Genomic DNA, 27,111 nt, shown 5'->3' with positions numbered 1-27,111 from the left:
CCATTGGAATGAGGCATTTTGTAGGACGTCAAATCCTCCAACAACAAGAAATTGTTTTATGAAAGGGAACAGTGCCTGAATGCCAATGGATGTTCCAAAAGTACCACTTGCCGGTTCAGACTGAGCCTGACCACACCAGCACGGGCAAGGCCTGGGTTCAAATATTTATTCTTGCCCCTCCCACAATCTTGGTTACAACCCTAACTTTATAGGGTAGGAAAAGGGGATTCAGCAACAAAGGACTGGTGGTTGTCAAACCATGCACATTGATAGGCCTAGCAGATAAATATGTGCCTGATGGTGTGAAACCAGTACCTGAATGAGCCTCCGAAAGCTCCATTAATTGAGTTTGAGGATTTCTACCCCAATACCAAGATACCCTCCAGCCACCAGCACACAGTCCGGTAAAGAAACAGCCTACGTCCAAAGCATGATAGTTCAAGATTAATTCCAGTCACCTCTGCACCCCTTTTGGCTTCACATGTTGAAGACTACTTAAAAGGAGCAGATTCTTTTTGTTTTCAAAAGGCGGCACAAAACTGATAGATGTAGTTTGTCCATGAATTTGATGCAGGCTCTTTGCAGGTCAGAAGCAGGTTAGGGACCCTGGCACCAGGCAAACACAAAGACATAAGTGACATACAGTATGAAATTGTGCCAGGAGGCATACGAAAAGATTAAAACAAGGTTACAGAAAAAACTAATTTTAAAAGCAAAATATGTGGAGGCAAAAGGCGCACATCTTAAAAATGGTCTTACAGGTTGAAAAGCTAAAAGTGACAGATTACTGCAAAAATACATGATCAAAACAACAAAGGATGCAAAGACTGCTTTCCTTACCTAATTGCTATGTTGGCGGGTGGAGGGACTGTTGGTTGGGCTGCTGGTGCCAGCGATTTAGGATAGCAGGGTTCCTGGGCAAGCGAAGAGGCTTGCATACCAGAATTACCCATTTCTAAATTCCATAAATGCAAAATGCAGCATCACTAGTGCAGTTTTCTGACCTAGTTGGCAACCGGAGCAAGGTTCACAACAAATTGTTAAGTAGGGATAGCGTCTGGACGCAAGAGTGTGAGCCTGTTCCTTTAAACTGTCTTGAAAGTTTACTGAAGGACACTCAATAGCACTTGTGAAAAAAATAAAAATGAAGCTGCCCCAACCCAAGTGATATTAAGGTTATAAAGTCAGACCAACACAGAACAACTGTCACCTTTTGGCGAAGTTACATTCGTGTTCATTAACAATAGAGACAATCTACCCCAATGTAAGGATCATTTTAAAATTAAGGCTTCTATATAGAAGTCCAATTTTATTGCTTCTGGGTAATTAACACTAGAAATCTTTAATTCTATGTCATTCAGCTACTTAAAATAAACATCCCAATAGTTACTTACTTGACTGGACCACAGCTTGGGTCTGAGCAGATGTGCCAGATGCAATATTAGTCAGTGCCCATGCAGCTTCAAATTGTAACGAAGGGCTGTTAAACAATGAAACAATGTAGGTAAAAAATGTGGAATTCAAGAGAAAATAATTTTAGCAAACACCAGTGGGAAAATTGACAATTATCGCATGTCTTCAGCTGAACAGTAGATTCATGATAGTTGGGCTTTTTCACTTCTGCAGATGAATTGGCAGAGGTGGTCCAAGTGCTTCATCCAGCAATATCATCCGAAAATTGAGAAAGCAACAACCTCAGAATGGCAACTCAAATCTATTCGAGCTGCTATGGGGCAGTATGAAATCAAATGACTAAGCTCACAAATGCTCTAAAGCATCTATTCATATTAAACCTTGTATTAAAGAGTTGGCACAGAATATGATACATTACTTACTGTAATCGTATTTCTCATGCTTGCATCCACATGCTATGCATAGGCCGTCATCTAGTGTTAGTCTGAGTATTCTGGATTTGTTGAAACTCGAAAAGGGACGTCGACTGAGCGCTTCAGTAATACTATCCATAGTGTGACGTCTATTGTACCTATGTTCCTTCACGCATCAAGGTCCCTCAGATTGTTTTGTTTGACATGAGGTTGCGTGCAGTGTGAGTACATATGCAATAAAGCAGAAAAAAGCGATTTAGCAAGAAACATCCATGCACCTTCGATTCCAAGAGGGTAGGAAGGGTGGGCGCATGTGAAATTTAAGCAGATACAAGCATGTGAAAAACAATTACGGTAAGAAACTTATCCCTTCTGAGGCTTGTGGATCTGCTTAGATCACATGCTATGCATAGATTAGCAAGCAGAATCTGGAGAAGGTGGGTTGTGAGAAGGTACAGCGCCAAAGAGGTTTCAGCACCGCTTGTCCCACCTGTGAATCTGCTTTAGAATGTGTGCAAATGAGGTAGTGCTGAGTAAACTTGTTAACTGAACTCCAAGTAGCTACTTTGCAAAAAGCGTCTTGGGGAAGTTTCCAAAAAATGCTCTCTAGTAGAGTGAGCTCTTGAGGTAAAAGGCAGTGTTGTCTTTGATAAATTACAAGTTACTCACCGTAGTGACCAACGTACTCAGTCCTTAGTCCCCTTTCCTCCATACTGCATGGGCGTCCCTTCCACAGGACGGGAGACGGAAACTTTGTCACCAAAAAAAACCTTCCCCTTTAAATTTAGAGGTGCAGGGGTGTGGCCCAGGGAGCATGTGCTGTCCTGACTCCGCCCTCTGGCGCCACACCTCAGTCCCCATTGACGTGTCGACAATAGATTTAACATTGCCTAATGACACCAGTATTAGGGGGGAGGATGGTGGGTCCTATGGAGGAAAGGGGACTAAGCACTAAGCGTACGATAGTCACTACAGTGAGTAACTTATTACTCTTACGTCCCTTCCCCTTTCTTCCATACTGTATGGGCGATTACAACTGATTGTAGCCCCAGGGTAGAAAGGAGACCCTCCTTAAGCAAATTGGTTCCCGAGAACCGCCTGTCCGAAAGCCGCATCAGATCTAGAGTCGGCATCCAAACAGTAATGTTTGCGGAAAAGCCGAGGGAGTGGCCCAAATGGCCGCCCTGCTAATGATTTTCGAAGGGACATGGCACTGGAATGCGATGGCCGTTGCCTTGGGCCTGACTGCGTGGGCGTGCATGTTGGCCGGAAGCGGCTTGTGGTGGCCCTCCCACTTCTTTGATGGTCAAGACCATCCATCAAGATATGGAGCCTTGGAGGCCTGATCGCCTGGTCTTGAGCCTCCGAAAGTGACAAACAAGGCGTCTGATTTGCAGAAGCCCTTGGTCCTGTCCAAGTAGAATTTCAGGGCACGCCTGACATCCAGGGAGTGCAGCACTCGGTGCTTCGTCCTTAGGATCGGCAAAGAACGTCGGAAGGACTATTTCCTCGTTCAAGTCAAAAGCAGACGGCACCTTGGGCAGAAATGCTGGGTTTGTCTGCAGGGCTTTGTCCCTGTGAAAGGTAGTATATGGTTCAGAGGTGACCAGCGCCTGGATTTCGGGGACTCTACAAGCCGAGGTGAGGCCTACTAGTAAGGCCGTCTTGATGGTGACCAGCCGGATGTCTGCGGACGCCATTGGCTCAAACGGTTTGTGCCCGAGGGCACCCAAGACTATGTTAAGGTCCCACACAGGGTGTGGCCTCTTGATGGGCGTGTAGAGCCTTGCGGCCCCGTCAAATGTTTGACAATCAGATTGGAGAAGATCCTGCCCCCCACCCCCGAGTTCCAGTAAGCCCCGATGGCTGCAAGGTATGTACGGCAGGTGTCCACCTGCACACCAGAGTGGGCGAAGTGCACCGGGAAGGAGAGCACATCGTACAAAGTACATGCCAGTGGGTCGATTTTCTTGGAGTCTGCCCAGTGGCAGAACTTGGTCCATTTACTTTTATACTGAGCCCTGGTAGCCTTGCTAATTGTGCCCTGTACGATTTCCAGATTAGCCTGGGAGAGGCGGAGGTGCTGCTGTGTTATCTGATCAGGCAGCACGCTCTGAGGGCTAGTTTCTGAGGCATGGGGTGGATGACCCTGCCCCCCCTGCTGTGCCAGAAAATGAGCTGGGCCCGTCGAGAGGTGAATCGGAGGCCTCTCAGAGTCCGAGCAGCTCCGAAAACCATGGCCTGGCCGGCCACCATGGAGCTATAAGAATGACGTTGAGCAGGTGAGACTCCTTGATCTTGCAAATCACTGAATCAGCGGAGTGGGCGGAAAGGCGTAAACTGTCATGACGTTCCACTGAAGCCGAAATGCCTCGCCCAGGGAGCCGGGGCCCTGTCCCTGCCAGGTCGCAAACTGAGGGCACTCTTGTTGTGCGAGGTGGCGAAGAGATCCACCTGTGGATAACTCCACCTGTTGAAGAAAAAAAAAAAATCTCCTGAATAACGAGGTTGTTTAGATGCCACTTGTAATTGTCTGCTCCCAACCTGCTGAGCCTGTTCGCTTCCAGGTTGGATTTACCCGGGAGGTGGACTGCCATGCGGTAGATGTCGTTTTCCAGGGCCACACTCCCACATGCCGATTGCCAGTCTGAACAGAGGCGGGGGATCTGGTGCCTCCCTGCTTGTTGACGTAATACATGCTGGTCGAGTTGTCTGTCTGGATGAGGACAACATTGCCCCTGAGAAGTGGTAGGAATACTCTGAGCGCTAGCCAGATGGCGTTCCGCTCTAACCAATTGATTTGGTATTCCTGCTCCGGTCAAGTCCAGGTGCCGTGGACCAAAAGATCGTCCAGGGTGGCTCCCCAGCCCTCTAGCGAGGAGTCTGGTGATGGTGGTCTGCGGCCAAAAATTGCTCGTCCGTAGGTTGCAGTCCATGGACCACCAGGTTAGGTCCTGGTGGAGGGACGGAATGTTTATCATCTCAGATTGAGAGCCCAGCTCCTCGTTCCATGAAGCCCCGAAGTGCAGCTGAATCCTCCTCATCCTCAATCTTGTGCGTTGGATGGCTAATAGGACCGCTGCCAAAAGACCCAGGTGATGCGGGTACCACCATGCCGAAGTCACCTCTCTGCAGAGGAAGGGAGTGGTGGCCCTCTTGATGGCAGAGATCTTGTCCGCCGACGGAAATACCCTCTCGGAGCACGTGTCCCAGATGAGGCCCAAGAATGTCGGTCTGGGTGGGCTGCACCTGCAACTTGAGATTGAGCGAGAAGCCCAGCTCGTGCAGTGTGTTCAGAAGGGCATGGGAAGAGTGACGAAGCACTTCCTGAGATGTAGTCCTGACGAGCTAGTCGTAGAGGTGGAGGCCCTGCGCTCTGAGGTGGTCAGCCACCGTATTCATGAGCCTGGTAAAGATCCTGGGGGCCCGAGTTGAGGCCAATAGGGAGGACCTTGTATTGGAAATGGTAGCCCATGATCCTGAACCGTAGGAAAGAACAATGGGCTGCCAAATCGGGATGTGTAGGTACGCGTCCTTCAGATCCAGGGAGCACATCCAGTCTCCCTTGCACAATATCTCCTCTATAAAAGCTGGCGTAACCATCTTGAATTTTTGTAGAGTTAAGGAAAGGTTGAGGGTGGAAAGGTCCAGCACAACTCAGGCCCGCCTTGTTCTTCTGAATGGCAAAAATCCTGGAGTAAAAGCCCAAGCCTTGCTGGGCAGCTGGGACATCCTCCACTGCCTGGCTCTCTACAAGCGACCGGATCTCCGCTAGATGAGTTGCTGTCCCAACTTGAGGGGGAGGAGAGGCTGGGATGGGTAGGCGGTACCCATGGATACTAAGGAGAGGATCCAGGGGTCTGCGAAATTCTGGCACCTGAAATGTACATGGAGAGCAAGCCTGCTCCCCACTGGAAACACGTGGACCCGGAGGGGCTTGTCAGGCCTGCTTTCCCTCAAGCTGTCATGGAGGAGGGGGGGGACTGAAAAAAGCCCTTAGATCCATCCCCCTTTTTGTTGATTGCACACGTTTTGAGACGGTCGAGCGGTCAGGCTGCCTGGATCTCTGTTCCTGGAAGCTGTGGAACCCTCTGTCCGTACATCCCCTGCCGGAGCGCTGCTGTGATACTTGGGCATGGTCTTTGTCAAGATGGATAAAGACTTGGCCGTTTGTGAGCCGTTTCTTTTTGTCCAGCTCCTTGTCCGTTGTGGAGTGGAAGAGCCCCCCCCCACCCCGAAAGGCAGATCCAATATCCGTTCCTGGACATCCGGGTTGAATTTCGACGCCCGGAGCCATGCTATCCTCATGTACATGGCGATACAGATGGCACAGCCAGAGATGTCAATATGGGTCACGGTGGATTCCATGAGGTCCTGCGCCACCAGCTTGGCCTCAGCCAGTCCCGCCTTGAAACTTGATTGGCTCTGCGTAGGGAGTCCCGGGAGGAAGTCTGCAATTTCCCGCCATAACCTTTGGTTAGCAGCCGCCAGCATGCTGTTGGCTGGACGAAGATGTAAGGACGCGTTGGAATACAGCTTCATGTACGCCTCCAAGATCTTCTCCTCCTTGCCTAGTAGTGTCGCCATGGAGGCGGCTGAGGCCGACTGCTGCAGCAACACTATACTCCAAGCCTCAATCACAGGGGAGTGCCAGCTGAGAATGGGCCGACAGCAAGAGTGTATCCCCCTCCATCTGCCTGTACTTGCCGTCCAGGCGTCGAATGACCGGCTGGACAGGGTAGGGCTTGAGCAAACCCTTTTTGGCCAGGGAGACTACATCGGTCTGCAGTGGAATTCCCATTTGGGCAGAAGGGCATCGTGTGAGGACTTCAGCCAGCAGAGGGGGTTCTGGCTGATCAGCCTCGGTTTGGGGTAGGCCCAGGTACTCGCCAGCCCTGCAAGACGTTTGTGGGGGGCCTGGCTGAGGATGGCGTGTCAGGATCCTCCTTCTCATCCGCATCCTGTGGGTCAGGAGGATCCTGCGTAGGTGGAGGAGTAGCGGGCACCGGAGGCTGGAGTACGGGGACCGGAGCCTGAGGCTGGTACAGAACTGCCTGAGGAATCGGCTGGGGAGCCGAAGGCAGAGGCTGCGTTGGGGCCGCGGGCACCGGAAGAGGAGCCTTTGATGCCGGTAGCATCGTAGGGAGCACGTCCCCGAGGAGAACCCCCATCCGAGGCGACGTCATGAGCCTGAGGAACCTCTCGAAGAACCCTTCTTCACAAGCCAGAGAGGTGCTAGGGGATACCGACAGGGTAGTGGGAGGCTACTGGAGCCGCTGCATACCCTGCCCGTAAGGACGGGGTGGGAACCTGCCCTGCGCAAATGAACGATAGGCTGTAGGCCATGTAACTGGTTGAGGACAGTCCCACCTTGACACTCGTTCACTGAACTCCTGCAATGGCATCAGACAGGTGCGGATGTCTGGCGTGGCGGCCATGTTGTCGAGCTGCCTGCCACGTGCCTGCATCGTGTGGCTCGGCGGGCACAGCCTCCTCCAAGACTCTTGAGTGTGGATCGCGAGGCCTACCCTGCTCCTCTGGCCTAGGCCCGCTAGGTGAGAGACCCGTTGCAGGATGACACCTGCTGAACCCTGTGGAAGTCAAGATGTGCTGCGGAGGAGCGCGACACCCGTGGACTGAGTACCTGAATGAGAAGAAAGACAAAGAAGAAAGTATCCACGCATGGAATTACAAACCCAGGAGTGCTGGTGAATTGGTTGGTTCCTGTAGACTCTGAAAAGGGGACTGAGGTGTGGCGACGGTAGGCAGAGTCAGGGCAGCGCATGCTCCCAGGGCTGCACCCCTGCGCACCTCTAAATTTAAAGAGGAAGAAGGTTTTTTCTGGTGAAAAAGGTTCCGTCTCCTGTCCCTTGGAAGGAACGCTCCATGCAGTGTGGAGGACAGGGGACGGGAGAGTATGAATAGCATAATTGTATACACTTAAGTATCCATCTGGAGATCGCATTCGTTCAAATGTGATCCCCTTCACGGCCAGTTGCTATGGAAACAGTTTGTATGTTTTCCTTATAGGCTTAGTCTTATTTTTCACAGTACAAGACCGCCCTTCTTACATCTAATTTATGGAGGTTCCTTTCAGCCGAGTTAGAGGGAGTTTGAAAAAAGCAGGTAGTTCAATTAATTGGTTGACATGGAACTTGAATATGAATTTAGGTGAAAATCTAGGATGTGTTCCAAGGACCATCTTGTCCTTGTGGATTATAAAGAAAGGATCTTGTACTTGTGCCTGTAGCTCACTAACCCATCTAATGGAGGCAATGGTTACTGGAAAGGCAGTCTTGCAGGTCAAGTGTTTTAGGCTGGCTTTGTGCCTAGGCTCGAATGGCACACCCATGACCTTTGAGAGCATAACATTAAGGTCCCAACCCGGTGGAAGGTTAAAAATGGGAGGGTATAGTCTTTTTACACCCTCCATTAAAGCCTCCACCACAACACCTTGTTTTGTGGAGTACACGGACAGAGCCACACAGTGTACTTTGGAGTTAAATACTAGGCCAGAGTCTAGTAGGTGAAGCAAGTAGTTTAGAATTGTTGGATGGGGAACATTCCATTGGGTTTAGGGATTGGCACCATATTACAAATCTCTTCCACTTGTTGAACAGTGTCTGGTGGTGGGTTTCCGTGCTTCCCTTAGGATATCCATACACCTTTGGGGAAGTTAAGTGCCGATGGAATATTGTAGGGGCACGGGAGTTGGATTGGTTTGCAGTTTGAGCAGGCGTCATGGTTGTCTTGCCCACATTGCATTGGAACCATCAGGATTAGCGAAAGGTTGTTCCTATTGTGCACTATTCTGCTGAGGAGTGGTGTCTGCGGTTGAGGGGGGGGGCGTACACACATTTCCCTGACCAACTCATCCATAGGGCGATACCCTGTCACTTTGGTTGGGGGAAACCTGAACGGGAAGTCTAGCCATTGTTTGTTGTGTCTTGTGGTGAACAAGTCTAAAGGGGGATAACACTACAGGGAAAGATTGTCTAGAATATCTGTGTTCTTCTGGAAGAGGATTTCTCCTTAGAGTCTGCTAGAGCATCGAGTTCCTCTGGAATGTGTTGAGAGATTAGGAACATGTTCCACTTGAGTGCCCACTTCCAAATATTTTGGGACAGACTTGGAGAGTGGGTGCATCCCTGCTTGTTTAGGTAGAACATGGCAGTGGTGCTGTCGTTGAGGACTTACACTGACCTAGTAGATGCTACTGAAAAGATTGCAGAGCCTTGAGAACTGCTAGATGTTCTAGAAGGTTGATGTGGTTATGCGCTGTGTTGTGTCCACTGACAATTAGCTGTGTGTTGCAGGAAATGGGCTCACCACCCTGAGAGTGAGGCATCAGTTGTTAGTATCGCCTGAGTCAGTAGATTGCATAAGGGTTTTCTTTTCAATACATCGTCCTTGGACAACCAGCGAATAGCTTATACCAGGCTTTTCAAAACAACCACTAAATCGTCCCATTGTCTGCTTGCCAGAGACCATTGTTTTGCTAACCACTTTTGCATTGGGCGCTTGCGCAGCCTCACGCGTGGAACTCAGTAGATGAATGAGAGGGCCCCCATCCCAATCAGGCGCATTGTTTTGCGTACAGGTATCTGGCGGCCAGCTAGCTATTGAGGTCTCAGTAGCATCTTGTTCTGAACCTTTTCGTTTGAGGGTAAGACCAGACCTTCCCATGTCTTTATAATTACACCCAGGAATTGTTTTGACTGGATATGAGACACGACTTTCTCGTTGATGGAGAAACCTAATTGGACTAGAAGGCGGATAGTTCTCTGGGTGTTGAATTTGCAAATTTGAAGGGTCTCCTTTGTTATCAGCCAGTCGTCTAGATAAGGGTACACTGGAATGGACTCTTTGTAGGTGCGCTGCCACTACTGCTAGCACCTTTGTGAACACCCTTGGAGCTGAGGCTATGCCGAAGGGGACCTCCCTGAACTGGTAGTATTCTTGCACTATTTGGAAGCGCAGTTATTTTCTGTGCGCTGGGAACATTGGATATGAAAGATGCATACTTTCATATTTCAATGTTGCCATGTAGTCCCTGTGCTTTAGAAGGGGTAGGACTTCCTGAAGTGTTGTATGTCAAGCCACCAACATTTTGCATGACATGTTTGATGGTTGCATGTCTAGTACCGGGCGCATTGTTAGGTCTTTCTTAGGCATGTACGTTGAATAAATATCCTTGTTAACCTGGTTTGCTGGGACAAACTCTTGGGCTTCTTTCTCCAGTAGGGCTTTTACTTCCTCCAATATTATGTGCCTTTAATTTGGATGTCATTTAAAAGTCCTTATCTACTCAGACCAACTGGGTGTTTATGCTGAAATGTTCTGCGGCCTTGAGGAGCAGTCATTGTATAGGAGCTGGTTGATCTTGATGGTCTGGTGACTAAATGGCGCAGACGTCGCCATCATCGTAAAATTGGTCATCCTGGTCCTGATACTTGTCCCCTTGAACTCCTTGAGAGCCATGGTCAAGTGAACCTGAGGTGTCAACAAAATATCAGTCCTGAGAGGTGAGAGCCATTCAAGGGGTAGCCTGGCTCTGGGTGAAGGTGCTGAGCTGAACAGTGTCCAGGCGTGCCCTCTCGGATGCTGGTTGATCCCTAGCTGTGTGCTATGGGACCTTAAGACTAAACAGTTATGTCGGCTGATGGTCCATAAAGTCTACAAAAGAGGACATCTTCCTCATGACCCTATCAAAGCTTTCTGGGGTCCACTCAGATTACTTTGTGAATACGGAGGTAGGAGTGTCCTCTAACAGTGTAGGCTCCTTGTGGTGCATGGTCCCTGAAAGGGTGTCTGAGGGTGTAGGGGTGTGCTTGGATTTCGAGGGGGACACTATCTTGGGCGGTGGAGGGCTTAGATGGTAGCAGAGTAATTTTTAGAGGATTTCGACATCTTGGATTTTAGAAGAGGGCCGGGGACGTGTTTTGTTTAATGAGTTCTCATTTTTTGAGGTAGTGGAAGAGGTCAAAGCGCCTTTCAACAAATGCCTTTTGGCGTACAAAAGGGTGTGTTGCATGCACGGTGTCAGAAATGGACTTGAGGGGTTGTTTCAGAAGCCTGTCATGTGGCTAGCACAATGGCCCAGAGGACAGGGATGTTGGAGGACCTTTCCTCTGACACTGCATGGTTTTCAACAGTAGACAGCGTGGTCGACGGTGGGCCATGGGATGTGTGCTTGGTGTAGTGTGCATGCTTGAGTCGCCGGGTTTAGTCTCCGTAACAGGACCACCGGGCTGCTTAATGGAGTCAGGGGCTCTCATGTGGGCGTCTGTTGAATCCAGTTCGCCCTCAGAGTCACTTACGACACCAACGCTGCCATCACTGGAAGCTCTCCACATCAATGGAGGCCTCGGCCCGCATGGCGCGGGCAACCCAGAGTTTAGTTCTGCGGTCCGTTAATGTCTTGGGTCGAAAGAGCTTGCAAGACTTGCAGCTCTTTTAGGGGTGATCCCGTGGGAGACAGTGGTTACACACCCTGTGTCTACACAGGGTTCTTCCCATTACAGGAGAGGCAAAACTTAAAAGGTGTTATTTCCATGGTTAATGGAAATGGCAGCACAGCGAAGAGAAGGAAATTAGGGGAAAAGATTAGGCATTCTCTAAAAGGAGAAGTGTGCCCCCGCCCCCCCCCCACTTCCCCTACTGTCACGGGCCAAGGCCTGTGTAGGCTATGGTCACTGTCCGTCGAGGAGATTGTTCGGTCAATGGCTCTGTCCATCGAACTCTGCGGTAGAATATCTTGAGGCGGGCGATGGGCAGTTATCGAAAGAATAGTAAGAAAGTCTAAGATACACTTTCTCTAATCAAAGGCATCAGCCTGAAGAACTCTGCAAACTAGCGTATGACTACGATGGCAGGAAGAAACAATGTGAGGGACCTTGATGCGTGAAGGACCATGGGTACAATAGACGTCACACTAGGGATAGTATTAGTGACACACCTAGTCAACGTCACCGAGTTTCGAAAACAAGTCATGTAATACTCTGCGACATACACTAGATTTCAGCCTATGCATAGCATGTGATATAAGCCGATCCAAAAGCCTCAGAAATATGTATATACACACATACACTTTGACTACTTAGGCAAACAAGTCAAACATTTCAGTAGAAAAATAAGTGTACAACATAAAAAGACCAGCATCTTTAAATGAAAACTGAACAGGTGTGCTTTCCTCATGTACTGAGTTGTAAAGCCATCAAATTATCATAAGAGTTGCATTGATATCTTTCATAACCAAAGGAAATCTAGCTGTGGATACATACCCTGCATTCCCCACAACCAGATTTCTGTAAACAGAACGCAATCCGGGTGGAGACTAGATGCTATAAAATAGGTTTAGTGTTTCTTTTTAATCTTTGATTATCAAATGTGGATCATAACAAATTGCCAACATTCCATGTCACACCCACCTTCCCGACAAAATCAGTCTCAACTTGAATTTTGCTTTCAATATCCTATATAATGTGTCGCATACCATTTCTAATAGTCAAATGCAAGATGCTCTCCACAGACACAGGCTATGCCAACAAAAGAGAATTTATTCCCAATACAACAAGTCTTCATTATACATTTACAAAATACAAGGGATGAAGTAGCACTACCAAAATATACCAGATGACATTTGTTGATCACAGTGGTTGGTTTGTCATTAGGAGAGGATGAAAGTTATTCAAAAGCAACACCTACTCCATTGCTCCACTTCTCATTACTCTCATTTAGCACCTAGTGTTCAGCGGCAACCCACTTCTTCCAGTCCTGGAGCCACTGCATTATTAATGGGCCCTTCCGACATTTCCGTGAAATCGCCATTCTCCATTAGCCAACACCACAAGGAATCCAGCAATGTTGTTCATATATTTCTTCTTGGGTTGTCCAAGAACAAACCTAGCAGGCATATTTTAGGAACACAATCAAAGTTACCCTTCACTAGTTTACTTTTCCCCCTCATATGCAGCAGAAGACCTTTATAACTGGACATCACCACAATATGTGCCAAAATAATAAATCAGTGCTGTCTTGTTGAAATTTTGGACATTAATGAGGAATATCCTTAGTTCATTCTAGTTTCTTAATTGCTCTTAGAGCGATATCTGAACTATATGCCTCTTCAACCGTAACATAATACATACATGCATTCATACATACTTGTTGAACTACCTTTACTATACATGAGGACCCATACCTGCCCACCTGACCAGATCCTATGTAAGGGGGCCCCCCCCACCCCAACAGCTTACAGTCTCCTGAACCTTGTAACTGGTTACAAGTAATTAAGAATTGCAACTGCGCAGCTAGAAGGTATAATTCATAATCTGGGAGCTTGAGCCCGCCATCTTGGCATTTCCTGCGTACTGTAGATAGCGCTACAAGCGTTCTACCCCTGCCCATAGACATTCTGCAATTTTACTATCCAGCAAATTATAAAAAGGTGGATTAACCATGAAAGCTAGATTTACGAACATGTATAGGAGTCTTGGAAGGACCACCATTTTAGACCCCAGAATTTTTTTCCAAAAATGTATTTCATCATCTATGCCAGTAACAGCTCTACCTGCGTTATAGTGTAACATCTCAGCCAGGGTGTGTTGTATTTGTATTCCGAAGTATCTAAATTGTGCAATAGCACCTTTGCGCATTCTAATGCGCAGAATGAGATCATAAAAAATTATACGACCCAAATAACCGGACAGACTCCAAGAATATGGCAAAATACCATCAGTTCAATAAAGTAAGGAAACGTGGCTAACAAATCGTAGCCAAAACACTGTTATACTTCGGTTACACACAGGCTTTATACCTCTATGTGCATCAGCTAGGTCATCCTTCGTGGAAAATAGTAAAAGCTATTGGGTGGAGGGATTGGTTAAGGGAACATAAACACCTATATATCGTTTAGGTGTTAGTAGGAAAACTGGTTGCCCCTCATCTGGCAAGCATACCTTGAACCGCCCTCTAAGTATAATGCAGATTATAGCAGCATAACACCAAATTGGCCCTCGCAACAATGTATGCTCACCATTGTATAGGCCCTCGTGATTGGTTGGCATTCTCTACCAACCTTGGACATTCGGCTCGTCAGAAGCACGTAAGCAAAATGAAACCCAGGTGCAGAAAACTGTCAGACTACTGCGCACTTGCTAAATTAGTCTACCATCTCTTCAGCCATGACTACTTTTTACTTGACCTTGCTGAATGTTCTCTTCCCTGTAGAATTTAGGTGCATTAAGGTACATCGTTATCTTTGTCTGAGGCTTATGAACAGGCCTTGTTTTCTTGTCTTGCACCCGGTGTGTAGAGACCATGATTTTGTCCATCTCGCCTTTCTATTGGCTCTTTGGCCTCCGTAGATTTGGTTGCTCCGTCGCACATATACTTTCTACATACTTAATTGTTCAATACTTAGCATTTGCAAATGTACACTCATTTAATCCAAGACATATGTCCTGCACATATTGCTCATCCTCGTTGACTCCCTTTGTACCTCTGCAATCGCTTCTTGCTGTGAAATAATTGATCTTTGGCCAACAGCTATTCTTTGTTCATGCACAAATTCAGTTTCAGTATCTGTCAGCTCTGCAACCCTGGTTTCTCTAATTCAAGCTTTTCGCTTACTATTATTTAGAGCCGACGTCCATCTTTTCAACATGGTCACTTTACCAGTGTTATAGTTTCTACTGCAGCAAGCTTCTATGTGACTCATCTATCTTGCGTTTCTTCATAGATTTACTACACATCGGATTACTTTTCTGTGCATATATGGTGTCTTCTCACTTGTATGTAGGCTTACTCGTGTTTCTTTAGTTAAGTCTTCATTACGTATGCATCCCCATATCGTTTCGGTACAACATTGTCTTTTCTCCTTATGACATCACTTTGCACCCGTCAGATTTTCTTTACAGCTCTTCGATGTTCGATGGGGTCTGCAAATCTCCTGCTACCTCTTCAGTTCAAGGATACATTCGGTACCGTTGTCGGAGTGCATACCGTCTTATACCCCCGATGCATTCTCTAGTCATGTTCTCGGCCCGTCAAAGCTTTGGGGATACAGCTTCTTGAATATCTCCTTTCTTTGAATCTACTATAAAGTAGATCACACTCTTTGACCAGCGTTTGTGGATCCTTGCAATTTCTTCTAGCTCTAACAAATTTGCCTGTTGGTACATTCCATTTTACTGATTTGTGATGGCAACTAGTTGCATGGAGTGTCGAATTCACCTTGGTTTCTTTCCGATAGCTTTATGTGTAGAGTACTCTGTCTCCGACGTACATTGTTAAGTCCAAAACATTTATTTTCGAATAGCTACTTTGACCTGTAAATTCTACACCCAGTTCATTCTGACTCTGAAGTACTCTAAATCCTGGGCTCTGCCATTCCAAATCAGAAGGCCATAGATATATCTGGCCCATATGACCACTTGTTTGTTGAATAATTGGTCCTTTTATACATACCCACGAATAAATTGGGCGCAAGGCCGAAGAGGTTGACCCCCAACAATTACCCCACTCCCAATTGCATAGTTTATTTATATAGCACCTATACACAATGTGTTCCAAAGCGCTTCACGGAAAGGGAGGGAACAAGGGAAAATACAATAACATTCTTACTGGGCATGAACAACAAGAATGTGAAATTAACTATCATACTCAGCCTGACATTTCAGACAGTGCTAGAGCTAAAACAGATTGGAAGGAAGTGCGAAACAGACAGGCGACTACTGTACTAGGCCCGACGACGGGGGGGGGGGGGGAGCGGTGGAGGGACAAACAGGATAGGTGAATGATAGGATAGGTCCAGAACCAGGAGAAAATGGCATCCGTGTGTGCTGGCTTGCAGATGGTACGTTGCAGGCACTGGCTTGTGTCCTTATGGGTAAGGTCCAGTGTTCGGGTTAGTTTGTTTTAAGTGTACTTTGCTTGTGTTAGGGTATACGTTTGCTAGACCAGTGGGCGTGTTTAGTGTTTGGGTGGCGAGTTTGAGGCAGTAGAAGTGGGTGGTTAGTGATTTGGCTATTTGCTAAGTTGTTCTATGTGGCTTATCTACAAAGTCCTATTTGATGTGGCAAATGACCAATCTCCATAATTCTTCTATCTGAGAGTAACGCATGGCTAAACTTCACCTGGACAAAATGTGAACTCCTAAATTGGAGGCACAACAGTAAGTGCAAAACAACTAGATTTGAGGTATCTAGAGGGAGAACGCCCAAGTATTGGACAACAGTAAATAACACCACTGAACTGTTGGTACCCAGCAGTGATAGGGGTACTCCTTTCTAGCCGTCAAGTTTTGGTATGCTATGCTGTTTAGGTAATGAGAGGCAGGGCTTTTTGAAACACAGTGATTGCTGTAATCACTACCCAGACCACACTGGGTAGTCGCTGCTGGTAGACGGCTGGCTACTGGCTTCTCAGGCGAACAAGGGCAAACACTGTCTGGAGCGGATTCTTTGGGAGCTGCCCTTTGCCTTGGGGCCCTTAGCTGAAGGGGCTAAACCAGGAGTGTGCCCCAGAGGGTGTGGTTAAGAGCCTACCTCCTGGAGGGAAACTGCCAGGCAGGGGGAGGGAGCAGGGGAGAGGTCAAAGGTGCAGCAGAAAAATTGAAGACAGACCACAAAATAACAGGCAGCCAAGGAGGGGAAAGGATGAAAAAACTAGCATGGGCCGTACTCCCCAGTTAGTTGACAGAATACCCACCGCCCACATAGTTCATATGATCCGTGGGATAATAAAACTTTGTTCTTGGGGGTGTCAGAGGACCTTAGGTGTTCACGGGTGGTGTTTTCGGTGTGTGTGCTCGTCAGCCACAGCATTCACATCAATCCCAATATCTTTCTTTGCCGTCTTCTTGCACTGCCTAGGATTATTCTTAAAAGACAGAATACTAACATAGTATTGCTCCAAGTAGTTTGAAGGAGTTTGCCAACCAGGTTGGAACCCGTGAAAACCTTTCTTCATCCTCTGTCTCGTCTACTTCTTCCACCATCTTCGTATGCAGGGTTGACAGTATAGTTTTCGCTTCTGCCAGGGTTCCATTTTCTCCATCCTGGGGAGGGTGTATGTACAGCAGGAAGGCCCGATCCTGTAATTAAGTCCAGGACATACCTTTTCTGAAGGCCCATGAGGCTGACGGTCCTTAGTTCTTCTCTGATCACATTAAATACTTGTATTGTCGTGTTGATCATTTGTAGCAGCTCCCACCTAGTGATTTGTAACCACTTGGCGTTTACTGCAGTTTGAATTCCTGGCATGAATATAGCTGTGAATATCACTGCTGTTCTGATGAACTATTTATGCTCATCTGGACTGTCATGATAGGCTCCAATGATTGCCGAGAGGTAATTCCTCCCTCTTTTGGCGAATATGGTTCAGCAATCTTTTCTTTCTGTGGTGTGTATCCATTTTAGGAACGTCTGATCTGCAGGCCACTTTGTGGTACTACTAGGGCTGGCATGTTCATCAGTACTAATGAACAAACTCCTCCCCATACTGGTAGCACCTTAATATATGCTCTTGATCCACAAGCCCAGTAGTGGTCCATCAGGACTGCTGTTCTACTGTTCATGCCTGGTATGTCAAAAACACACTTTTCTCCAACTTTTATTGCGCCATTATTTCTGAAGCATAGGGACACGTTCTTCAGGAGTAATGTCTTTAATGGTGCCCCCTCATCGTCGACCCAGGTTAACCTTTTGATCTTAGGCCATTAGTCCTTGCATTCTTTTTCTGCATTCACAACTGCTTCCCATTGTCCTATCAATGCAATTCTATGTGGTATTTCTCCATCATCAATTTTCATCCAATAAGTGACTTATGAAAAATACTAATTCATCGTCTGAATATTCAATTCTGAACAAGTCTTCGTCTGTCAAATCTGTTGCTCTGTATTCTTCCTTAATGGCCATTACTGTTCTCCATGCCGTTCCCTCATCTGTCCCACGAACAACCATAACATAATGGTGGTTGTTCGTGGGACAGTTTAAAGCTGCTGCCTCCAACTCTAAGGGAACGATCTGTCTCGCATCACCCATAGGTATTCAACAGGAAGCCATGTCAACAAAATATTCACTCCATACAAAAATATTTCTGGATCTAAAAGGGCCCCCCCCCCCCACCCACCCTCGTAATGATTTTTGGCCTGTAAAAGCTAGCATACACTCACATTTAGATAATGTATACCTGGAGATGAACACACTATCCCCTTGTCAGTAAAAGATAGTCCGGTTTAATTTTGTCAAGTCATACCCTAATATGTTAACTTGTGTCTGTCAAGAATATAATCGTGGCATTGACACGTCATGTTCACCTATAGAAAGTGCCAATTCGTCAGTAAATGGAACCAAACCTGTGGCCCCAGAGAATCCCTGCGCATACATGGCAATGCCAGACATTGGGTATTTTCCCTCAATTACAGGAACGAGTTGCTCCTGTATCCCACGAGGAACGAAAATGTCTTGCCTTCTATTGTTACCCTAACCCTTGGCTCCTCTTGTGGGTCTGGGGTCACAGATAGGACTGAACACAAGTCACTCTGTGGGCTTTCCTATTGTGGATATAACTTCATCCCTGTATCTGTAAAAGGATTCCCTCCCACTGTCACACTCCCCATTCTGGGTGTGGATACTTGTGGGGCTCGTGTATTAGCCTTCCATTATGGCACCGTCGCTTGTTGCACTGATGCGTACTGTAGTTGCTGTGTCTGTACTTGTCGTGTCTACATGGGTACTTGCTGTGGATGCCCTTGTGGCGACTGTTTGCGCTTGCTGTGCTTGAAGAGTTGGTCTCATATTGCGTGTGATCTTGGGCAGAATACCCCTGTGGTTATGGAATGTACTACGGAGAATAGCGCACCCCCTTCTTGGAGCTTGCCAGTCCTCTACTACTAGACATTTAGGCTTTGTGTCCTGTTCTCCCACAATTCCAACATTGCTGTGGTTGTCCCCCATTAAATCCTCCTCCCCTTGAGGGTTTTGAAATCCACCTCGTCCCCTAGGTCGATTCCCTCCAAATTATACCCAAAAGTTGAATCCACCCTGATCCATAGGGTGCACTACATTGGTTTGCTCTACCGACTACTTCTTGTGTGGCCACGCCTTCACCACTCGTCAATACTACTCCTATAACAACAATTATCTTCTGGACTACATTTTCTTCCTCCTGCTTTCCATTTCCAGGTTGCTTTCTTATTTTTGTGTTGCAAAAAACAACAAATTTACAACTGTATTTCTGGCCATTGCTTTGCTTCAATCCTTACTTGTTTCTTCATCTACCTCAGCACTGACTCAGGCAGTCCCCCACATAAAATATGACACAAATAATGCCACTGTTTTATCCCACAGTTTCATAGTCTCCAGACGCCAACGTTCCTGAATAAAAGTAACATGATCTTCATCCTCTCCCATTAATTGTCATAGTCACACCCATGTCTGATGTGTCAGGATAATGCACTCCAAGTGCCCTCCATATGTCTGCACTGCAATTATTAAACAGCGCTCAGTTATGTGTCGTATTCTGTGCTGTTACACTTGCATATCCTGCTAGTTTCCAAATGTCGTCAGCTCTCTCCCCTAGAATAGGTGCCAATAGGCCTTTTATGTCACCCACTGCTAGCGTCATTACCGGTGCAATTCTTTCTAACTCATAAATCCATTTTCGTGCATCTGCAGTCAAAATAGGTAATTTAAACTTCCAATTTTGTCCATTTGTAGCCATGGAATATATTATGGACGTCCTCTCCCTTTCTCCAATAACAGGAATTGCGTAAATCCTGGTAAAAAAAATATCCCCCCCACACTTTCAGTCTTCCATGTGAGGCTAGTTTCACCCGTTCTTCCTGGCAGTGACCTTTAAGGTAAGGGGGGTGGGGGCGCATCGCCTGCACTACGCAACCGTTCTGGTGGTTGTTCAGAATATGGCATAGGTTCTGGGGTTTTCTGTTGGGTCTGCATGCAACTCCTCTTTGCACCGTCTCATTCTACTCTCTCTCCGTCTCTAATCTACTTAGGGACCGCGTTCTATGCTTGTATGCTTGTCCATCAAAGTGTTACTGTTTCCTTCAGTGGAGATCTTGCAACGCTCCCATAGCCTCCCAACTACCCTTCTTTATAATTTGTCTAAATAGATCCCCAATCCTTTTCCCTATGCCTTCTGCCTCATGCTAATAGGCCCATGTCTATATTCTCTGTAACCCTTGCAGCTCAGTGCAGTGCTGTTGTGATCCTCCCTCTTCTTCCCAGCTCTCTCATGCTTCAAGGGGTATCTGACTAATATTAACAATATCATCTTTATCACCTTTTTTTCCCCTACTCCATTTCTTCTTCCCTTCTCATCTTTCTCTTCTTCCTCTCGCCTTCTATGCAACCTATGTTCTTTCAATCTTTGGGCTTCTATTCTACATCTTTTATCTGTTCTTCATATCTTCTCTGTTCTTACTTTCATTTCCCACCTTTCTTTCTCTTCATTGTATGCCCCTTCTCATTGCTTTTCCTTCTTTTCCCTTTCCTCTCAGCTCTCTAACATAGTCAATGCCCTTTCCGTCCAATTTAAGTAGCATCTGTCCTCCCATCCACTCGGTTTGTACTATTGGTCTTCCATTTTCTTTGTCTCCTGACTTCCTCTTCTATATTTCCATCGGTCTGTCCCTTCGCTCATCACGCCCTTTGTATTCATTGCGTGTGGACATGTATTTACGTTCTTGATTCTTACTTTCTTCCATGCGGTCTTCATTATTATAAGCAGGTGTGTATGTTGGATTAACATACCCTGACGCTGCGTTTAATTCCTTTAGAGGATAGACTCCCCGTTTGTCTCCTGTTGTGCCATCATTGTTAGGAGGAGAAAGAGGCGCTTAGGGTGTTACATCGTCCTCTATGCTGATTGAGCATCCACTCAGGTGGGTCTTCTCTCGCTCTGATACATTTTCCATAGTTCTAAAACTGCTTACCTTTTCTGTAGCTTCTTCCTTGTATACGTAGCATACAAGTATGTGGTCATGTGCTGCAGTGCTTTTTGATAATGAGCCTTGAGGCCACTGCATGAGTTTTATTAGTCGTGCCTTTTACCCACTCAGCGTGGTTTTCTAATTTTAGGTGTGTATTTTGGTAATGCCCTGCATAGATGTAAAAGGGGAGTGTCCCCCATGACAAGTCATTTTTAACTGTCACCAGTTTTTTTTCATTTATTATTCAATCACTTCAACAATCACTTTAGGCCAGGACCATCAATCACGGTCTATTTCCAAAGACCAATTCCTCCAAACAATTTCGAAGCCCATACAATATCCATGGTCTATCCATTTAAAATCATCAATTCGTACTATCCTGTTATTTTTGATAATGAATTATTCTACATTTTCCTCAAATACTACCCTCCTAGGTTTGATTGGTGCCATTCGCTTGCTTTTCAAAGGTCTAATAACTGTCAAATTGTATTGCTATCATTTATAGTTTAAGTTTCAACCTATTTTATCACCACTAATACAAAAACGTCAATATATTCTTTTACACCAATAGTTTATTCTTCAACCCCCCCCAAACACGTATGCACACTTTCTACAATCGTCTTGTCATATTCTCTGCATAGACGCATTTGATCTCCATTTCACTCCATTTTGGTGTGTGTCAGACACCCTTTGGCTGTAGCTGCAGGCAACCCTTGAATAATAATCTGGTCCGGAGTTTGCTGCAGTCCCTTCTCCCTCCTTGAGGACGGGTATCGTGCCATCTCCTTTTCCCTAATAAATCCTGCTGCGTTATATATGGGATACATTACACACCGTAATCGTATTTCTGATGCTGGTATCTGCTTAGATTCACGCGCTGTGCACAGGCAGACCTCTAGTGGAAGCTGCAGAGTATTACAGTTGTTTTCGAAACTTGAAAAGGGACGTCGACAGGGCGTGCCAGTAATACTGATGTCTACTGTACCCATGACCCCTCACGCGTCGAGGTCCCGCAGATTGGTTTCTGACAGGAGGTGTAGAGGGAGTAGTTGTATCCAAGCAAATCCGTATCATGCAAGCTCATAAGCATCCATGCGCCTTCTCTCAGAGGGGAGAAAGGGTGGGTCGCATGTGAATCTAAGCAGATACAAGCATCAGAAATACAATTGCGGTGAGTAATATATCCCTTCCGAGGCTTGTGGAATCTGCTTAGATCACATGCTGTGCATAGATTAGCGAGCAGTGTTAAAAGGTGTGATGTGAGAAGGTTCATGAGCGAACAAATGTCTCAAAACTGCTTGTCTCACTTGTGTATCTGTCTTGAAATGAGTGTCAATGCAGTAGTGCTGAGTGAAAGTGTGTATTGAGCTCCATGTAGCTCCTTTGCAAATACTGTCTAAAGGGACATTTGCAATGAAAGCCTGGGTGGCTCTTGTGGAGTGAGCCCTGGGCGTAAAAGGCAGTGTTTATTTGATAGGGAATAGCACATTTGGATACATCTGACTATACACCTAGAGATGGCATTTTTTGAAATGCAGTCACCTTCTCTGCCTGGCACTATGGAGACAAACAGTTGATCTGTCTTTCTAAGCGGTCTGGTCTCATCTATATAGAGGACCACCCTCCTCGCATCGAGTGTGTGGAGTTTTACCTCAGCTCGATTGACTGGTTTACATGAAATTTGGAGATTAATTTAAGGGAGAACCTAGGGCGAGTACGTAAAACCAGCTTGTCTTTGTGTACAACAAAGAAAGGATCCTGCACTGACAATGCTTGTATTTCAGTGATTCTTATGGAAGTGATAGTCACTAGGAAGGCAGTTTTATAAGTCAGGTTTGAGACTGGACTTGTGCATTGGCTCGAAAGGGGGGCCCATGAGCTTAGCAAGTACAACATTGAGATCCCATCCTGGCGGTGGGTTTGAAATTGAATGCTTTGATGACAGTACCTTCCACCACGAGATCTTATTGTGGTAAGTGGTGTAAGCTGACAAAGCCGCCAGGTGGACCTTCAAGAAGTTTAACACTAACCCTGCATCCAGCAATTGAAGCATATATGTCAATGTGGGAAGGAGTACATTCAATGGGGTTAATTTGTCTAGACTGGCACCAAATTACAAATCTTCTCCACTGGTCAAAATAACAGTGTCTAGTGTTAGGTTTTCTTGATTCTTTCAAGATGTCCATACATCTTTGAGGCAGGTTAAGATGGCCAAAATGACTTCAGGAGCCATGCTGCCAAGTTTATCGAGTGAGGTAGAGGGTGCACTGTTAGGCCCCCGTGCTGGGAGAGTAGATTGAACAGGAGTTTGATGGGATGGCACATCGCCCGTTTGTGCAGATGTGGATACCAGGGTTGTCTTGCCCCCATAGGAGCAACTAGGATGCGCGTCATCTGTTACTTGTGGATCTTGTTCACCACCTTCTTCATGAGAGGTGTTGGGGAAAAGCGTAAGCAAATTTCCCTGACCAGTTCATCCATAGGGCGTTCCCCCTTGGATCCTGGCTGGGGAAACCTGGACGTGAAGTCTGGGCATTGCTTGTTTTCGCTTGTAGCGAAAAAGTATTGTGGGAGAACCCCATAGAGAAGGTGTTCTACGACCTCTGCGTGAAGTTGCCACTCGTGTTCTTCTGGTAGGGGATCTCTGCTCAATGAGTCTGCGAGAGAGTGGAGTTCACCTGGAACATGCTGCGGCGATAGGAATAGCTTCTGTTTGAGTGCCCATTTCCATTTGGACAGATTTGGAGAACGTGTGCCCACTTGTTTGTTTATGTAAACATTGCTGTAGAGCTGTCTGTCAGGATCTGCAAGGAGTGGTTGATTAAGTGGGGTTCGAACGCCTGAAGGGCCTTAAATACTGCCAGAAGTTCTAGCAGATTGATGTGGTTCTGAGCTGTGTGGTGAAGGTAGCGGGCTCCACACCCAGCAAGAGGCGTCTGTTGTGATAATCGCCTGCATCTCTGGATCGTAGAGGGGTTTCCCCTTCAGTAGATTTTCTCTCATCCACCAGCGAATATTTTGTACCAGTGTTGGCGAAACTGCCACTAGATCGTCCCACTTATTGCTTGCCTGAGACCATTGTTTCGCCAACCACTCCTGCATGGGTCGCAGGTGCGCGTGTGGAACCAGGTAAATGCAAGATGCCATCATGCCTAGCAAGTGCATTGCTTTGCGCACCCTTATCTGGCAGCCGGCCTGATAATTGGTTATTTGCAAAAGCATATTTTGGGCTCTTTCCTCTGAGGAAAGTCCAACCCCTCTTCAGTGTTTAGGACAGCTCCTAGGAACGGTTTGGTTGGGCTTGGCATTCCGCTTGATTTTTTTTCTCGTTTATTGAGAAGCCTAATTGAAAGAAGGTTGATAAATCCTTTGAATGTTCAGTTTGCAAATTAGGGGGACTCCCCTGTAATTAGCCAGTCATCCAAGTTAGGGTACACAGAGATTGCCTCCCTGTGCAGGTGTGCTGCCACCACCGCCAGCACATTTGTGAATACCCTTGGTGCAGAAGCTATTCCGAAGGGTAGCACTTTGAATTGGTAGTGCTGGTTCGCTATCTTGAAACAACAATCTTCTGTGCATTGGGAACATTGAAATATGAAAATAGGCATCTTTCATATCCAGTGTTGCCATGTAATTGTCATGATCTCTGCTTTCAAAAGGTCAGGGGTTTTTCCAACTCCCTTGGAAGCAGATCCATAACCTTTTGGACCCAGTCCTGGCGCCAGTGGCACCAGGCTCATAAATATGCCCAGTCCCAGCGCTGGAAGCGCCGGGCTCATAATGCTTGGGTGGACTTACCTGCAGCAGACCATGCTGCTTACTTGCCTGCCAGTTGAGCCTCTGATTCTCTTCTGTTTGGAACTACTTTTCCTGTTGGGTGGGGCAGGAGCCACTCCCTAGGTTCAGAACACTGGAACTCTTCTGGAAAGCAGGAACTCTTTTCTTACCTAGGAGTGGCTGTGGAAGGAGACACCTAAGCACTACAGGAGGCTATTTAAACCACACCCGATGGATGAATCTTGCTTTGCGTTATTCTGCATCCTCTGCAGCAGAACGCTCATCGTGTCTTCTGCATCTGATCCTGGGCCTAAGGAAAAAGGCTTAGCATCCTGAATCCAGTCTTCAGCAACACCTATAAAGACAAGAAAGAACAGGTTAGCATTACGGTCTTCAGTGACAGCGCTTCACTTACCTGGTCCATCGGCTGTCACCAACGCCTCGCGCTGCATTCCGGCATCTGAAAGACAAAGGCTTACCTACTCTTCGTGCGCTCCGGAGGTCTTCGCACTGCATTCCGGCTTCTGAAAGAATAAAGCTTACCAACTCTTCGCACGCTCCAGAGGCCTTCGGCGCTGCATCCCGCATCTGAAAGATAAAACAAGGTGCGTTTAAAGACATTGGGGAACTTTAATACTCACGTGCCATTACTCCTTTCCACATCTAACCCAGTGGGTATTCCGGCACCCTGCAGCCGCTCCGAACTTGTACCTGCTAAATAAAAAGACAGTTAGAGCGCATCGTGAAGCAGGCAACAAGCGCTTACTTACGTGCTTCCAGGCGCTTCTATTCATCACACGGGCTCCATCTTCAACTCACTTCAGCCCGTCATCCGCCATCGCCGGAACCCTGCAAAACAAGAGACATCATTACTAAAGACTTTTAAAGACATTAGAATTACTCGAAACTTACCGTTTGTGCAGTAAACGACGGACAGCAGTCCTCTGAAGTCAAGAGGCCTGCTCCCCTTATCCAGTGAAGAAACTAGTTACAGCACCCTGCCCCGAGGCAGATGGAGAGCACGGCGTTCACTTACCTAAGACATATTACCCTTCGAGTCAGACATACAGTGCACAGAGGTCCAGCCCAAAGAGCCAGCCGTGTGTTACACATCACCTTTGAAGATACGGTAAACGCCCAGTCAAGACCGGCGCCTCTACGGGAATCAGGTGAGCGTTACAGTAATCCCCTGTTTTAGTAGAGGGATCAACTCTTGTAGCGTAGTTGTGCAGACCTTTTGAAGCTTTACATATTTGGTTGCAGGTCACAAATCTAATACGGGGCACATGGACAGATCTTTCTTTGGCACAAGGAAGTCGGTTGAATAAATACCCTTGTTTACCTGGTTGGCCAGGACAATTTCGATGGCGTCCTTTAGCAGAAGTCTGGCGACTTCCTCAAGGATATGCTGGTGTTCGCTTGAATGGACCTTCTGTCGTGGGGGGTGGTTTTGGGGCAGTTGTAGGCGCTCTATACAGTATCCGCCTGCTACTGTGGACAGCACCCATCTGTCTGAGGCGATTCCCTCCCATGAGTGGGTGACTCCGGAAATGCGCCCTCCTACTGGAGAGGCATGGGAGGGCACCTGAATTGGACAGTCACTGTTTTTGTGGAGGGGTAGCCCCACGAGGGGAGTTGCCCCTGCCACAAGCTCTGGCCCTACACACTCTAGGTTAACCTTGGGAGGACTGACCTTGATTATTTCACCAGGGAGTCCCTTGGCTCCGATTGCAATTGGACCGCAGTTGTGAACTTTGGCTGCAAAAATGGCGAAAATGACCATTACGCCTCTGGCCGGGTGGCTGGTTGGTGAGTGGACCTAAAGCTTTAAGGGCGTCATACTACTCTTCAGCTGTCTTACGGGCGTCTGAGCCTTGCCAAAGAGCTTGTTGGGTTTTATTGGCATGTTAATTAAGGGGGCCTGCGTTTCTGGTCTAAAATCGGATTGCCTTAGCCACACGTGACGTTCTATAAAAGTACCCTGTGCAATAATCCATCCGGCATTGTCTGCAGCGTCAAGGTTAGTCTTAAGTAGACAGCTCGACACTGGTCTCCCTTCTGCGGCCACCTGTGCTACCTGGGATTTCAATGGTTCCGTGGTAGAGGACAGTAAGGCCGACACTTCCTCCCATTTGTTGCAGTTTTAACTGGCCAAAAGGGTTGCATTATTTGCAATTCTGGTCTGGAAAGTGGAGACGACGACCTTTCTTCCCATTGTATAAAGCTTCTTGCTTTCCTTGTCGGGTGGGGCTCAGAGAAAGCAAGGAGGGGTGCCCGCTAGTGGTAGTTAAGACTAACAAGTCAGGCTTCAGCTGCCCTCTAATATACAGTGGGTCTGAAGGTGCGGGTTTAAATAGCTTTTCTATACGGGGGTTTACAGCCCATGTGAGGTTAGGGGTCTCCAATGACTGTTGTATCTTGCACTGTACTGACTTGAGTAGAGGAATAAACTGCACCACAGTCTTGTCCCCAAGGATTTGTTCTACGAAATCCTTACCCCCCTGTGTCAGTTTGAAAGTGCTCTGCCGCCCTGGCTAGCACCTCAAGAAGGGG

The 27,111-nt window shown here is 47.0% G+C and overlaps 1 protein-coding gene across 1 annotated transcript in view; it reads right to left on the bottom strand.

Moving 5' to 3' along the window:
• Positions 1–27,111, bottom strand: part of KPNA3 (karyopherin subunit alpha 3) — a 1,475,105-nt gene that overhangs the window by 1,081,465 nt on the left and 366,529 nt on the right. The window contains exon 7 of the mRNA XM_069640670.1: positions 1,395–1,480. Within this exon, the coding sequence (XP_069496771.1) occupies positions 1,395–1,480 (86 nt within the window). The remainder of the gene's footprint in view (positions 1–1,394; positions 1,481–27,111) is intronic.

The sequence above is a fragment of the Ambystoma mexicanum genome, chromosome 7q (genome assembly GCF_040938575.1).
Source record: "Ambystoma mexicanum isolate Mex_15411 chromosome 7q, UKY_AmexF1_1, whole genome shotgun sequence".
NCBI lineage: Eukaryota > Metazoa > Chordata > Amphibia > Caudata > Ambystomatidae > Ambystoma > Ambystoma mexicanum.
Note: the sequence above shows the minus strand (reverse complement) of the source record. Positions and strands in the feature narration are given on the sequence as shown.